Source organism: Malania oleifera, chromosome 11, assembly GCF_029873635.1.
Source record: "Malania oleifera isolate guangnan ecotype guangnan chromosome 11, ASM2987363v1, whole genome shotgun sequence".
In the NCBI taxonomy this organism is placed as follows: Eukaryota; Viridiplantae; Streptophyta; class Magnoliopsida; order Santalales; family Ximeniaceae; genus Malania; species Malania oleifera.
In genome coordinates this window covers 34,062,830-34,078,778 of record NC_080427.1, presented here as the reverse complement: position 1 = coordinate 34,078,778, position 15,949 = coordinate 34,062,830, and the positions used below count along the sequence as shown (strand labels likewise).

Genomic DNA, 15,949 nt, shown 5'->3' with positions numbered 1-15,949 from the left:
GGGCAGCAGCTTAAAAAAAAATAGCAGCCTATAAAAGGGCATGCATGCCTCCTCTTCCTCTCCCTCTCTTTCCACACACACGGCCGCAAGCTCTCTCTCCACTCTCGGCCTCACAGTCACCCCCATCTCCCTCACATCCGTTTCTCTCCACACACAGCCATCTCTCTCCATACTGCCCAGCCCCCACAGCCCTCATCTTCTTCTCTTTCCCCTTGCTGCAGCCCCCATATGCACAGCATCTCTCTTCTTCTCCCTCTCTGTAGGTAGTTAATTTTTTGTGGTATATTTTGATGCATATTGTGTTCTTTGTTTGTTTATTTAATAAATTTTTATTTTATGCTTATGCTTGTACTTTTTTCATGTTATGGTTGCCTAATATTTGTTTTGTTTAATGCTTGTATTTTTTATTCATGTTATGATTTCCTATATTTGTTTTTTGTTTTTGTTTTTTTTTTTAAATTCCGTTGATGTTTGTGTTGTTCTTATTTTTTGTATCCAACTATGCTAGTTTTTGTCTAAATGTCACTTATTTATATTTAGTTTACCATTATTATTATGTTTGTATTATTATTATGATTTTTATGTATTGTCGTATTTTATTTTATCTTTATGTGGTATTTTAGTATTTTAGTTTATTATTATGTTTATAATATTATTATGATTTTTATGTATTGTGGTATTTTATTTTATCTTTATGTGGTATTTTAGTATTTTGGTTTGTTATTATGTTTATGTTTATTATTATTTTTATACTTTTATTATGTTGATCTTTATGTATGGTGGTATTTTAGTATTTTAATGTATTATTATGTTATTATGTTTATCTTTATTATTATGTATTGTGGTATTGTAGTTTATCGTTATTCTTATGTATTGTGGTATTTTGTACTTAGTATTATTATGCTTATATTTTATTATATGTTCTATGTTCGTATCTTTTTTATTATATGTTAAAAAAAAAACCGTTGAAAAGTCCTGGAAGTTTGTTTTAGAAAAATGTTAAAAATGGCTAGAAAAACTCCACAAAGTTTTTGAAAAACCCGGGAATGTTTAAAAAAAATACCTTTGTATGATTTTCTTGATTTTTTGTGGCTGTGTCCCTATGATTATAAAAAGGGCAATGCATATTTTAAAACCTCACCTGTACCAGCTTTTAGGGGGATTTTTTCTAACAAGATCCCCTCTTTTGGTGGTCTTATTATACATTCCTAAATCACACCTAGTTTTTATTATATACTCTTAATTTCATACTTTTATTCCTTTATTTGTTTGTTTATTTAAAAAGGAGTACATTAAATGGTTATTAAATTCAATTTGGGGATAATTCTTAGTTAATTAGGTACCGTTCATAGAACGGGTGTTTAGGGGGTGTGAATACCTTCCCTTAGCATAACCGTACTCCCAATCCCAATCCTGGTATCTGCAGACCGAAATTTCTCTTAATTGAGTAATAAGCATGTGTTATAACCGCACCAAGAAAAAATAGGTTAGTGGCGACTCCAAATTCCAATTTTTTCAAAAATCACTCATATTTTATTCCCTCGCCTCCCCGGGGCACCTCACTCCTAGGACGTCGCAACAACACACATTATGTCCCAAGAATGCATATTGAACAAATTGAGAAAATAATTTATGTCGCTCATGAGGAGGTAAATAAACAAAACATACACAACCAAAGGTACGGAGGTTATCATAACTAGGTTGTTTAGCAAATAAGCGGAAATAGGGAGACTCCATGAGTAGGACTTGAGAAGGTAAACGATTAATCTAGTAAGTGGCAGTTTTTCAGAGCCTCAACCCAAAACATGGATGGAACAAAGGATTCCAGTAAGAGAGTACATACCACATCTAGGAGATGACGATTTTTGCGTTCGGATACTCCATTATGTTGGGGAGTAGCGGGACATGAACGTTGTTGAATAATACCTTTAGAAGCCAAAAATTTCTGAACTCAGTAGACAAATATTCATCATCGGAATCTGTGCGTACTGTCTTAATAGAAGCAGAAAATTGATCGTCAACGTACGCTAAAAACTCAGTGAAAGTACGAAAAACCTCAGATTTAGAGCGAAGAGAGTAGACCCAAGTAAATTTGCTATGATCATCAATGAAAGTCACATAGTATTTAAATTTTTCATTTGAACTAACCGAGGAAGGTCCTCAAACATCACTATGGATAAGATTAAAGCACCTAGAAGCTTTACTAGCATGCAAAGGGAAGGGAAGAGTTTTGCTTTTACCAAGTTTGCAAGAAACACACTCAAGATATAAAGAAGAGCATTCTTTTTTACCAAGTAAACCAGAGTTCAATACATGAGATAAAATCTAAGTATTGGGATGGCCTAAACGACGATGCCACACCGTACTAAGATCTAAAACATTATTACAAGCAAAAGACTTGATAGAAGGAACTGGAGAAAGTGCTGGAACAGGCAAAAGTAGTGGAAACAAACGCCCCACTTTAGAAGCAAAACGACGATGCCGCACCACACTAAGATCTGAAACATTATTACAAGCAAAAGACTTAATAGAAGGAACTGGAGAAAGTGCTAGAACAGGCAAATGACTATGCCACACCATACTAAGATCTGAAACATTATTACAAGCAAAAGACTTAATAGAAGGAACTGGAGAAAGTACTGGAACAGGCAAAAGTAGTGGAAACAAGCGCCCCACTTTAGGTCCCTTCGTGATCGGCTCCCCCGTTACCTGGTCCTACACAACATAAGATTCGTGGAAAGCTGAGGAGCAAGAAACCCATCAATTAACTTAGAAGAGGCATCTTCGACAACAACTATTGGCAGAGAGCTGCCATTGGCAGTCTTAATAGCATATTGACCAGTGTAGGGCCGAACATGACACAGAGTAGTGGGATTATCTGTCTTGTGATTAGAGGCACTTGAGTCCACGTACCGAAGTTTAGTAGAATTGTTACCTTAGAGTCCCATTGCTGATAATGCCGAAATTAACATATGTTGCACCATTTCGGGTGGGCAGTAATTCGCTACAGGAGGTGTAGGAGCAGAGGAGTCACTTGAAGAAGAGCGAGGGGCCGCAAAAGTCATTGTGGGGGGGGGGGGGGGTACAATAATAGAAGTTTGAAATGCTTAGGCATGATGATTTTGAGGGCGGATACAACAGTCTTTGATAATGTGACCTTCTTGCAATAAGAGTGGTATTTCTTGGAACAATTAGCAGCAATATGCCTGAATTCTTTGCAGCAAAAGCACTGTTAGGTGCTAGAATGCGCATGCGGTCCTCGTCGTTGAGCAGCATAAGCCACAGGGACGGACCCTAAACTACCATGAGATTGTGCTAGAGTGACTTGAGTGCTAAGCCATTGTTCTTCACAGAGTAACTCACCAAAACAAACATCAAGAGAAGGAATAAGAGAGTGATTTGGCAGAGAAGAGCGAACAAATTCATACTCAAGATGGAGTTTCATAAGAAACTAATCACGACGACTAGTCTCGTTAAGACGTTGAATAATGGAAAGAGAGGCAACAGGAACCTCCATGGTAACCATATCAGAATATTTGTTCCAAAGAGTCAGAAACGCGGAGTAATAGTATTGGATGGAATGATTGTCATGATGAAACATGGCAATCACATGGTCTAACTGAAAACGACAAGCACCATTATCTTGATGATATGCTGTTTTTAAGTAAGTCCACATGGATTGAGCGGTGCAATAAGGCCACAAGTTGGGGGCAATCTGTGGCTCAACCGAGCCAAGAAGCTAAGACATAGTCTGAGCATCAAGCACAGCCCATAAAGGACAAGCTGTTGAATCCTTGGATTTATCATGATTGGGTGCACTATCCGTGCTATCAATATGACCCCAAAGATCTTTTCTCTTGAGGAAAAGTTGAAATTGAAAAGGCCACGTAGAATAATTGTTGCCCGTAAACTTGGCACACAGGTGTGAAGTCCATGCTAAATAAAGGAGAAAATCGAGAAGCCCAAAAATAAATCAACGCAGGTACAAAGAAAACCAAGATCAACCTGTCTGCACTAAAAATAAATTGTGAACCAAGAAACCTGCTGTGTTGAGAATCACAAGGACATAGAAGCACCAGAAACAGCAACAGAAAGCTGTACCGATTGACCTGCCTGCACTAAAAATAAATCGCAAACCAAGGAACCTGCTGTGCCGAGAATCACAAGGACAAAGAAGCACTGGAACAGAAACAGAAAGCTGTTCTGACAGCCACTCTGTCACAGAAATACTGAAAAACAGAGAACCAAAAAATTCCAGAAGAGGATATACCCGCGACAGCCACAGAAACTAGAGACACCTCCGAAACCAAGAAGATGAAAAAAAAAAAATTTGAGGGGAAAAAAATTAGCAGTCGGTTGGCTCTGATACCTTGTCAAAGTATTGTGTGAATGACCAAATCGTTTGGCTTTGAGTTCTGTATATTATATATAAACTTTACAAGAATGCAATACATGGAAAGCAAATAAGTTCCAGCATGATTCTAGCCCTATATATGTAAACTATAATCTGTCAAGCCCTATACATGTCAACTATAATCTGTCAAAAAACATATGCTAACTGTACAGAATAATGCATGGAGAAATAAGGAAATAATTGTGGGGTGCATTATCAAATTCTACGCGAGGAATGTAATAGAAACCCTTTCAATGTTTTGCCTTTAAATAATCTGAGTCATGGTCATCATTGCAACTATATCCTCCAACATATTGCAGCTTTGGCTTTCAAATGAGACGGACACCATGGTGTATTAAATCTGTAGCATCCATGGATTTCTGCTCCATAAATTGTTGTATTGAGGGAGAACTAACAAATTAGTGAGACTACATATCTCCAACACAAATGCAAACAAGTTAGAGACAAAAAACACCAGCAAATTATCACATGGTGAGGGATCACTGAAAAGAGCAGATTTCAAAGCCCTAATTTTACTGCCTGACACATTTTAAATTGCAAGAAACCTGATTATAGACCACCATTTAAGAAATATAATCATAACAGATCCTTGTCATAAACAGAACAGCCTGCTTTAAATGGCTTTGCAAAGCTAAAATCAAAGCACCAGAGAGCCATTACAAAGCAAGAAACTGCATTCCCTTGTAGCTTGAATAATGTCAATCACTTGAGTACTATTGGTCAAGTTTTGAACAAAGGATTGAGCTTGTTGCTTGAAGGATCTATTGTTAATGGTAAAATGGCTTCTGTGCCATTCCTTTCCCAGTAACCTGATTCTATGTTCTGACTGGTAAGTGGTAACTGAAAACGGATATAGATTGTCCAATGACATTAAGATGTTACACTTATGACAACCATATTCTCACAAGACAGCACAAAAGGCTTCATTCAAACCAAAAAAGGGGTTTGTCCTTGAATTAGAAGTTTTATTTAATCAATTTCTTAAATGGGAATTTTTTTTAGGGACCAATTTTGAACAATTTGAATAGTTTCCTGTCAAGGTTTTGCGCACATGGATGAATTCAGTTGCTTTGGAAGTGCCTTGAAATTTCATACATCTGTATGGATGAGAATTGTGAGAATGGAATTGCAAAGACAAATGGTGAGCTAATTTCTTAGTCAATGCAACAAAAACATGTAAGCTTTTTTGATTGATTCCTTGGAAGAGCGCCAACTTTGGTCAGTCCTTGTTTGCTTATAAACCCCTCTGAGAATTTGGATTACGAGGCTATTCATTAACCTCACAACACTTCTTGGGTGTAAAAGATGGGGCTGCGCCATTTTTCTTCCCCAATTTGTTAGATTGACAGCCAGTGGAGCACAACAATCTGCTCCCTTAACTCTGTTCTTCTTGATATAATGGTTGTCTTGCTTTTGCAAAAAATCTAAAGCCCTGTATTGTTGAGCAGCCGATTTACCTGAGAGTTGATGAGATAGAAGTTCAGTTGCTGTGGGAGAGAGAGAGAGAGTGATGTATGTGACCTTCCTGTTTATTGATTGTATTGGACCAAAAACCATTGTTTTTGATGGAAAATGGCATTAAATCTTCTGTTTTGACGGTAGTTTAACTGATAGAAGCAACATCAATAGAATCTCATTTCTGTTTACAAATACATATATGCATACAGATCTGGTAGTTTCCTGCCCTACTTGAACCATCACTCTTTCGGGGGCTGTGCTTTTCTGTCTAGAGTTTTGATTCTGCAGGTGTTTCTTCTAGGAATGATAATACCATACTTGCTGCTTTTTTATTTTTTCTTTATTTTTTTTTTTTTTTGGGGGGTAGTGGGGTGGAGGGTAGGAATGGGGGTTTTGAAAGTAAATTGTTGTAGTAAAATTGGTGGCAGGGGGAGAAAGAAACTTCCTCAATAGATGCAATGTGACCCAATATGCTCCAATACCTACCAAGTGGCGAGATGAATGCTAGCTTCTGTTCACAAACATTCTTTCTAATTTTTTTTTTTTTTGTTGTCTGGAAAATTTATTTGTTTATTTATTTTGAAGTTTTTATTAGAGCAGCTTTTCACTTCTGATTTTTCTGTAAGCCTAGTTATATGCCTTCTTTTGAGTCCTTGAGGTCCTGTTTTCTATATCTTGCTTTGTAGGTTACTGGTCTTGGGATTTGTGTACAAGTGGTGAAAAATAAACTGGCACCAGCAATGCGACAAGCAGAGCTAGCAATACAATTTGGGAGAGGCCTCTGCTGTGAGTCAGAGGTTTTTGAACTGGCTTGTGAGTTTGGTGTCATCCTGAAAGACGGGAGCAACTATTTCATAGAAGGGGAAGTTTTTAGCAATAAAAAGGAAGCCGAACTGTACTTGGCTAAGAATGATGAAATTTTTGATAAAATCGTCACCTTCTTAAGAAGTCAGTTGTTTGAGAGACACATGGTTGGGAAAGAGACTTGACAAGATGGAGCTCCACTCCTCTGTTCTGCCCTTCATTTCAAGTCAGACCCTGCTGCTTCCTTTGACACAGAATTAAGGATCCTTTGAGATGTAAGCATAAATTGCGATAAGGTGCTAGGGTTTAAATTTTTTTACCTTGGTAAATTCTGCATACGGAACATCCAGGAACTGAGGGATAGCCAGTTTTTAGAACTTTAGGATGGTCTGTTTACAAAATATAGGATGCCATGTTATGGCATGGAGACTGCTCTGCTGTGATTTTTGCGTGGAAAACAAACATCAAATGAGAAGACTAGAGAATGGAGTGGTCTTCTATCATCATGATGTGAGCAAATTGTAGAGCTGTCATCGGAGGAGAGCAGTACTCATTTCAGAGACTGTTAGTGATTATTTCAGCTTGTGATCTGCTTTGTGATTATTTGCTTTCCCTGAACTGTTAGTTCATTATGCTTGTGAAGTATTTTAAACAGTTGGTTATGAGTTTATTTGACTCAGAACTATTCATTCTTCCATTTTTCTGGATTGATAATCTATTATGTTGTACTAGTTTCATGCAAGAGATGATGAAAGTTTTGCTGATGGAACTGTTTAGGCAAGCTTATTTTGTCTGTTGTTGGATGCTGTCACTAGTTCTATTCAAACCACAAGGGGTTGTGTTGTACAATCTAACACAATGTTCATCCCCGTTTTGCATCATATGGCAAGCTCATTACCAGGAAGCAGCATGTATCAATGCCAATGGTCTCCACATATGACATCTGAATGGTATGTGACCAATTCCCAAGAAGTGTTGAATTTGCATTATGAATTTTGAAAATCTTGAATTTGGATACATCTGAATAAAATTTAATATAATTTTAAATTATATTTTTATTCTAATTCATATAAATTTAAATTTTTATCCTATGTTTAGAGAAATCTTGGATTTGGATTTGTATTGAATTTAGATAAGATGTAATACAAAATTATTTTAAAATTTGTACAAATCCATTCAAATTCAAATCCAAACTTTAAAATTTATGCTCTCAAATGCAGCTTTAATATATATATATTTGGGTAAACACTTGACAGGATACATGTGGAAATGAATTACCTACCATATTTGGTAATTTTATTGAAATTTCTTAGGGTTTTTTTTTTTTTTTTTTTTTTAACCTAGAGAAGACTCTTTGGTTCTATTTTTCATTTTGGGATCTTAAAAAATTTAGAAATGCCACATCTTGTAATTTTCACTTGCGGAAAATTTTATTTCTATTTCTCAAAAATGACACTAAGGTGATGTTTGGTAATTGAGATTCAACTTTAGAAATTGGAATTAAAATGATTGATTCTTATTCCTAAAGTTTTCTTTATGATAACCTCATTCTGGTTCTCATTTCATGCTGGAATAGGACTTTTCTTTTACTTATATTTTGATTCCTGATTCTTAATCTACAATTAAATCTTGATTTTAAGGAACACAATATTTATTATAATGTGATTACGTAAATTTTTTAAAAAGATGAGTATAATTTAAGAAAAATAATGATATGTAAAATCAAACTTTTTCTCTTATTTGAAATATTTTTTATTTTATTTCTCACTTTCATTGATAATCAAATAAAAAAAAAATGAATTTCTTTGAATTTTCCTATCATTGATATTTTGCAAGTTTTGAATAGAGCCTTTGTAAAAACCCGATCCATGATATATGGAATAAATAAGTAAGAAAAGGGTAAACCAGTAAATTGAGCAGGCTTCGTCGATGAAACTAGAGTTTATCGACGAAGGCCCTTCTGTTGTTCGGCGACGAAATGTAGAGGCTCGTCAGCGAGGAGAAGCCGAGAGGTTTTGGGAAATTCGGAAATCTCACGCTCGTTGACAAGGCCACCTGTAACGACCTGCTTATCTTGTCATATAATAAAACATATTTAACAATAATGTCATCCTGAACCCGTGAGTAACGAGGACACATTTGACATTCACAGCGGAAACCTAAGCAACAGTAAATAAAAACCATATACTCATAACCACAAAATACTTAATACTAGAGTCAACTATAATCCCATAAACACTGAGTTTATATACAATCTCCAAAAATACAAAAATATATACATATCTAGGAACCCATTACATAAGTTTCCTGTCCCTAGATAAAAAAACTTACCCTTCTAGCGGGGTAGTAACAATCTATCTCAATAGCAGCCTCGATCTATCGGTCTTTCTGGGTTTCTTTAAAATTATTTAATGTTGGGGGTGAGACACCTCTCAATAAGGGAAAATAAACTAAATACAGCTGTGTGGCACCATGAATATTTAGTGCTATAGTACATATACAGTACATTTCATAAGCTGGAAAAACATTCACCATATCATATTAAATAATCATATACTTTCATAATTTCTAATAAATCATACTGATCATGAAATGTCTGATATAACTGATAATACTGTAATTTACCTAGGATGTATAGTTAGTTGATGTCATGTATTACCCCCCATGACGGGTTGTGCAGCCTGAAGGCGGGACCCGACAATGGCTAGTCGACCACTACCGAGTAAAAAATGTCTGTAAGTACGATGAGCCTGCCATACCCTAGTCCGGACTGCCAGGTGGACGTCTATAACTCTACACTGAAAGTCACATCGACTATCCATCTCTTACTCCCTTGTGGGGCGGTTAACACAAGTCTGAACATAATAATCTGATCTGTATAGTTACGATACCGTGCTCCTATAATTGAACTGAACTACCATCTGAATTCTGATAACATATAATACATGATAATATACTTTTCTAACATAAATAGATTAATAGCATTTTCTGAAATAACATACATACATATGATCTTGTGCCAGTTTCTTTCATATTTGTGGCCTTACGCCGAACATTCATAAATACGGCCTTGCGCCGAACATTTCATACATATCATTTTGAGTAAATAATTCATTTATCATGTATTTTAAAATCATAATGTACTGCATTATTGCATAATTTCTGAAAACATACTTCATTCATAAAATTTGCCATAACATAATACTTTTCTTGTAAAATAATATTCATGCCACACGATGCTAAATAAAACCATACATTTCATTCCAAAATCATATTTCCTGTATAACGGTAGTATTTTCTCAAATATGCATTTTATCAATAATATTCAAATATAATACATGCTTTCCTGAATATAATTCTATTAATCAATTAATAATAATTTTCATGGAAAAAGACCTGCTTTAGTTTATTCCCTTACCCGATTCCTGAGAAGAAACCCCATAAAATACACTCATCCTACACCCGTAGGGTTTCTCGTTCAACACCCTAAAAATAACAACTTCCAGAACTAAACTTCAGTATTTCTTCATGAGTAACGTTTCCTATAACTATGGGGAGACCAAATTTTGCATAAAAAGCATTACCTTAACCCAGGGATGAATTCCAACTCTACCCCACCAACGATCTACTCCGGCAGACTTGGAGAGAACTTCCCTAGGAGCATCGTGGTGGCCTCAGATCGTCGATCCAGTGAATGTCGAAGCCGAAATCGAAGAGAGAGGAGAGAGAAACCATAGAAAGGAGAGAGAGTGAGGATTTTTTTTATTTTCTCCGTAAAAATCTGAGGTTTGGGCCATTTATACTATGGGCTTCGTCGACGAGGTCAAGAGGAAATTTGTCGATGAAATCTGCTCTTACCTCCCTTTTTACTGTTTCCATTTTCCTCTCTCTTTATTATTTAAATACCATTATTCTTCAGGTCATTACACCACCGCTACATTAACGAACTTCCTTTGTTGACTCGTCGACGAAGTTGGCCGAGTCAAAGGCTCTATAAATATCTTTCTTGTTGCTTAGAAGCTAAGATATCTAAACTCTCTCTCTCTCTTTCTCTCTCTCTCTAAGAACTCAATGCTCCACTCTCTCTCTCTCTCTATAGATTTCTTCGTCGTTCGTCGTTAGAATCGACGATCCGACGTTACTACGAGAATCAAGGAAGGATTCTCTTCGTGGTTTGTGGAACGGATCTTTGTTTCAAGGATTTTTGGGTTTTGACCCAAAATTGAGGTAAGACTCGGTTTCCATTTATGTTTTGATAGATTTTTAGAGAATGTAATTGTAAGTATGTATTGTACTAGTGATTTATAGGTTTTGGGAACTCGGTTCGCTGTTTAGGAGTCGTAGAATTTGAGTTTGGATTTTTGGGGAAAGGTAAGGGGATTCTATTTATATCGGTTATTTTCAAAATCGGATTCGGTAGAACTGTGGTTCACGGTCCTGTGTGTATTTTGACTACTTATTTGGGGAAATCTAACAGGTAAAATTATGGGGTTTTCATGTTACAATTTTGCGAAAAAAGGGGGCATCGGGTTGCATCTCTGGTTTCGTAGGAAAACGATAGATATATTGTGTTATATATTATGTTATGGAGATGGTCATGCCTTGACTTGTTTTAAACTGTATTTTGAAAATCATGATTGTTGAGATTACCAAATGAGTGTGGAATGAACTGTTATATGAATATGCATGAGTTGTGATTTGCTGAAATGAGATATAGGAACGTGCGTTTCGACTTGTTCGAGGTTGTGAAAGAGTGTCCAGCTCTATATCTGAGGGTGTGAAATACCACCTGCCAGTGACAAGAGTGGCCAGCTCTATATCCGAGGGCGTGAAATATCATCTCTTACCGACTGATCATCGAAGGGTGTGGATCCACCAGATGTACTGGTACGATGCCATGGGAGCCTGGGGCTACACCATGTGTCGAGGACACCGTGTAATGTGGGTCGGCTTCGTGCTGAAGGGTGTGACGACACCAAGTTGCTTGATCGTGTGTGTGTGTGTGATGAGAACTATATTGGAACTGTTTTGTGAAAATACTGGAGCTGTGTTGAACTGTGTATGTTTTATGTCATGATAACACTTATATGCCACACACCAATATAACCTGATTCTTCCTTACTGAGAGGTGTCTCACCCCTATCGTACGTACATGTTTGCAGGTTCTTTGAGTAACCGGAACTAGCTTCCTTGTGTTAGGAGCGTGGTGGTCAGTTTACTGCGTAGAGTGCTAGTGTAAGTACTTGGACTATAACAGGGTTGTTGTTTTGGGAATTTGCTGGCACCCTGGGTTATGTTTTGTATTATGGAGCTTAGACTCTATATGTGTAGACTCTGGTATAGTACCATGTATATATAGAAAGAGCATTTTCCGCTGCGTATGTGTTGTATATGGGAATGTGTATAGGGTGTACGGGAACCCCACGAGGTCGAACCCTCATTCATTATTGTATCATTTGTGTATTGTATGACATAGGGACATGTTAAGTTACTACATCACACCCTGGGTCCCATTGGCGTGTTCGGGGCGTGACAACCTTAGGATCTTATTGAATCAAGGATCTTGTTGGGAAAGAAAAGTAAAGAAAAATAAGAAGAAAACTCTCTTTTTGTTACATTTTTTTTTTTGTAAAAATAAATAGAGAAAATGTTGCAGAACAAAAAATGCTTCAAGGCACGTTACAATGTCATTTTCCTTAGAATGTTATTGGACCCCACCATATCGGTATATATTGAGTAAGCAAACACGTTTCCAGGATACAATGAAGCCTAGAATATAATCTAATATCAGTTTGCGTTATACACAAATGAAAACTAATTACAAACACCCTTAGAAGATCTGAACAAATTTTAGAAATTTTATTTCTATAGAAAACATAACCCATAATTGAAGAAGATATCATTTGTGAAAGCTTTACGAGAGAAAGAGAAGTAGAGAATGATAGAATATTTCTATGTAATTCTTAGAGTTAATTCTGTATTTAAATAGAAAGAATTATGTCTATTCCCAACAATTGCATTTGTTCAAATTTAAAATCTGACCTTTAGATTATTTATACGGTTTAGATTGCACCACTTGATCTTATAAAAATTATATAATTAATTTTAAGTCATCCAATCATGATCAACGATCATGATCTAGCAATGATGCAAGTGCTAAGTGCTTGTGCACCATCTAAATGCGCCACTAGCGCCTTACAGCCCACGCCATGCGCGCGTGCACGTGCGTGTGCAGTGTATTAGAGTATACACTAGCACTATCTCTTAACCAATTTAAGAAAATATTCCACCTTATCATTTATTAATGACTTTTCTTTTTTCACTCTTTCTAGTGTGGGACAAACCCACATAGCATTAAATGTTCTTCATAAATGTTTTAGAAAATACAGAAATGAAAGACTTTGAAAACCCATAAAAATGATTATTTTAGAAAATATTTCAACATTCCCCCACCATTTTCAAAATATAGATGAAAAACAATTTATTCAAACAAGAGAAAATTTATGCATAAGTGAAAGAGTTTTTAGAACTTGAACCTTCACTTAGTGAATACATATCAAAGTTAATCAGGATTACATAGTAGAAGAACTTTGAACTAGTAAGCCTCTTTTGATTAGCCGGATACATATCACACACAAATTATCAAATCTTTGGGTGTTATCAAAAGCCGACACGTGGATTGACTTTGCATCTATATCCCAGTTTAATAAGTGCTCTAAAGATAAATCTATTTCTCATAGGAAGTGGCACCACTTCCGATACTCATATAGGTAGGTTTATCAAAGGTATCCCTGTAATTAAAGTAGCTCATAGAACTTGTTATAATCCCATTAAGAGCTTAAGCTCAGCCTTCACCTTTTCTACATTACAAGTTCAAAGCACTATTTTCCTTAGGATGGATTATGTGACATATATACATTTTAGTGCTTCCAGTCACTACATATGATGTACTTTGCTCATTGAACTCAAGAGCTTGAAAATTTAAAGTGTTGAGTCGAGTTTCCATCATTGGTGACTATGGGTTATGGATCTATGTCCCATCCCTTTTGATGTTTTCCAAATCATGTCTCTTGCAAGTCCTTTTGTTGATGGATCAGCCAAATTTTGGCTTGATCTCACAAAATCTATGGCAATTACACCATCAGAAATTAACTGCCTCACATAACTATGTCTTAGGCCAATATGTCTGGATTTACCATTATATATATTACTATATGGCCGTGACAAAGTTGCCTCACTGTCACAATGCAAATATATAGGTGGCATAGGCTTCGGCCAAAATGGATTCTCTAATAGCAAATTCTTAATTCGTTCTGCCTCTTTGCTGCAAGAAGCTAAAACCACAAATTTTGATGCCATAGTAGAATATGTTATAAGACTTTGCTTCTTTGAACCCCAGGAGATAGCTCCTCCACCAAGGGTGAATATCCACCCACTGGTTGATGTATGATAATTACGATCAATGATCCAACTGGCATATGTGAATCCTTCTAAAATAGTAGGATATCCTTTATAATGTATGTCATAATCCATAGTATTTTTCAAATACTTTAACACTCTATATATAGCATGTCAATGAATTTAACTAGGATTACTAGTATATCTACTAAGTTTACCTACAACAAATGCAATATCAGGTTTATAAGTCATAGCATATGTTAGCCTTGTTGGCTACAATATCATATTTAATATGTTTTGATGATATTAACCTATTTGTATTGTTCCTAGTGTTTTCCTATCTTTGTAGATCTTGTTTAGTATGGGGTACTCATTCATGGAGTACTAGATCGAAGGCAAATATTAGACCGAGTAGTTGTCAAACATGAACGATCATACAGACACGTACTTGATCATACAGACACGTAATAAGAGTTTTATGTGTGTGTGTGTTAGGAACTTTTTGTAACTCTTGCGTTTTGTTTCTGCATGATTTCTGAGCAAGTGTTTAGCAATGCACATGTATACTAGGACACATAAGTTTATAGGATTGTACTAAAGTCATAAACACAAACTCACCTTTCATGGTTTTCAAAGTTAAACTTAAAAAGTTTGTTAAATGAATCCTAAACTCAAACATGGTTTCCAAAGGGACAAGTTTTTAACATCTTGGTTTTACAAATATTTTCATACTTGGTCCCAAATGTGTCAAAACAAGTCTTATGTTCTAAAACTTCAAAGAAGTAAAGTATATTTTCATAAAAAGGGGCATAATGACATATAAGATATCAAAAGAGCTTTCAAGTTTGTTTCTATTAACAAGATATCTTATATTCAAAGGGAAACTCACTTGGACAAGTTTTGAACTTCATTAGACTTAGTATCTTTCTTATATTTTGTCCAAGAAATGTTTTTAGTGTTAAAAGATTTTTTTGAACAAAGAAAAATAGTGTGTGAGTTTCAGCCCCAGAACACTCGTCGACGAATATAGGGGACGCGTCGACGTACATAGGGTACTCATTGATGAAAAGATCCCAAAAGCACCTGAAATTGCAGAGGTGACTCCTTGACAAATACAGGGGATTCGTAGACTGGTGTGTGAAGGTGACTCGTCGACGTATACAAGGGATTCGTCGACAAAGAGATATCGAGACCCCCTTGAGACTTGCAGAGGAGTCTGGTAAACGAGAACAGACACTCGTTGACTAGTGTGTATATGGGGCTCATCGACGTGTATGTGGACTCGTCGACGAGCGATCTCGAGACCAACATCCTAATGGGGTGAAAACGGCTAGTTTTGGTTAGGGATTGCTCCCAACGGCTAGGTAACGACAATTAGGGGCTTTGGACTATATATACAAGTTCCTAAACTTGTTTAGGAAGATTTTTGATTATTGTTGATCATATTTGTGAGAAATATCTTTAAACCCAAAAACCTAGCACATTGCACCTTGCATATAGTTCATATTCACAAAGTGCTCGAACCCTCTTGTCCTTTAAATCTTGTTTGAATCATTTTTTGAGAGAGTTGTGTGAGGTTTGAGTTGTAAATCATATTTGCTCATTGTAAGGAGCATTCTTTGTAATCTTCCGTCTTCTGGTGAAAGGTTCTTTGTGAACCAAGTTGTAAGGTTCTTTATGAACTGAATCGGTAAAGGCTCTTTGTGAGTGGTAGGGATTTTTTCTCGAGTTTGTAAGGTTTGCTCCACTGTGGAAGGAGCGATTATAGTGGATTGTGGAATCCTTGGCTTGGTGCTAAGGCGTGGACGCAGGCTGGGTGCCGAACCATATTAAAAACTCGGTATTAAGCTTCTCTCTCCCTACTCTTTATTGTTT

General features: G+C 36.2%; 1 protein-coding gene across 8 annotated transcripts in view; it reads left to right on the top strand.

Annotated features, from left to right (window-relative positions):
* The window catches only part of LOC131167806 (DNA repair protein recA homolog 2, mitochondrial), a 78,189-nt gene extending 70,732 nt beyond the window's left edge, over positions 1 to 7,457 (top strand). For all 8 annotated transcript variants that reach the window (XM_058126717.1, XM_058126722.1, XM_058126720.1 and 5 more), the window contains one exon: positions 6,559 to 7,457. In XM_058126717.1, the coding sequence (XP_057982700.1) occupies positions 6,559 to 6,861 (303 nt within the window). In that variant the 3' untranslated portion in view covers positions 6,862 to 7,457. The remainder of the gene's footprint in view (positions 1 to 6,558) is intronic.
* The last annotated feature ends 8,492 nt before the right edge of the window (positions 7,458 to 15,949 follow it).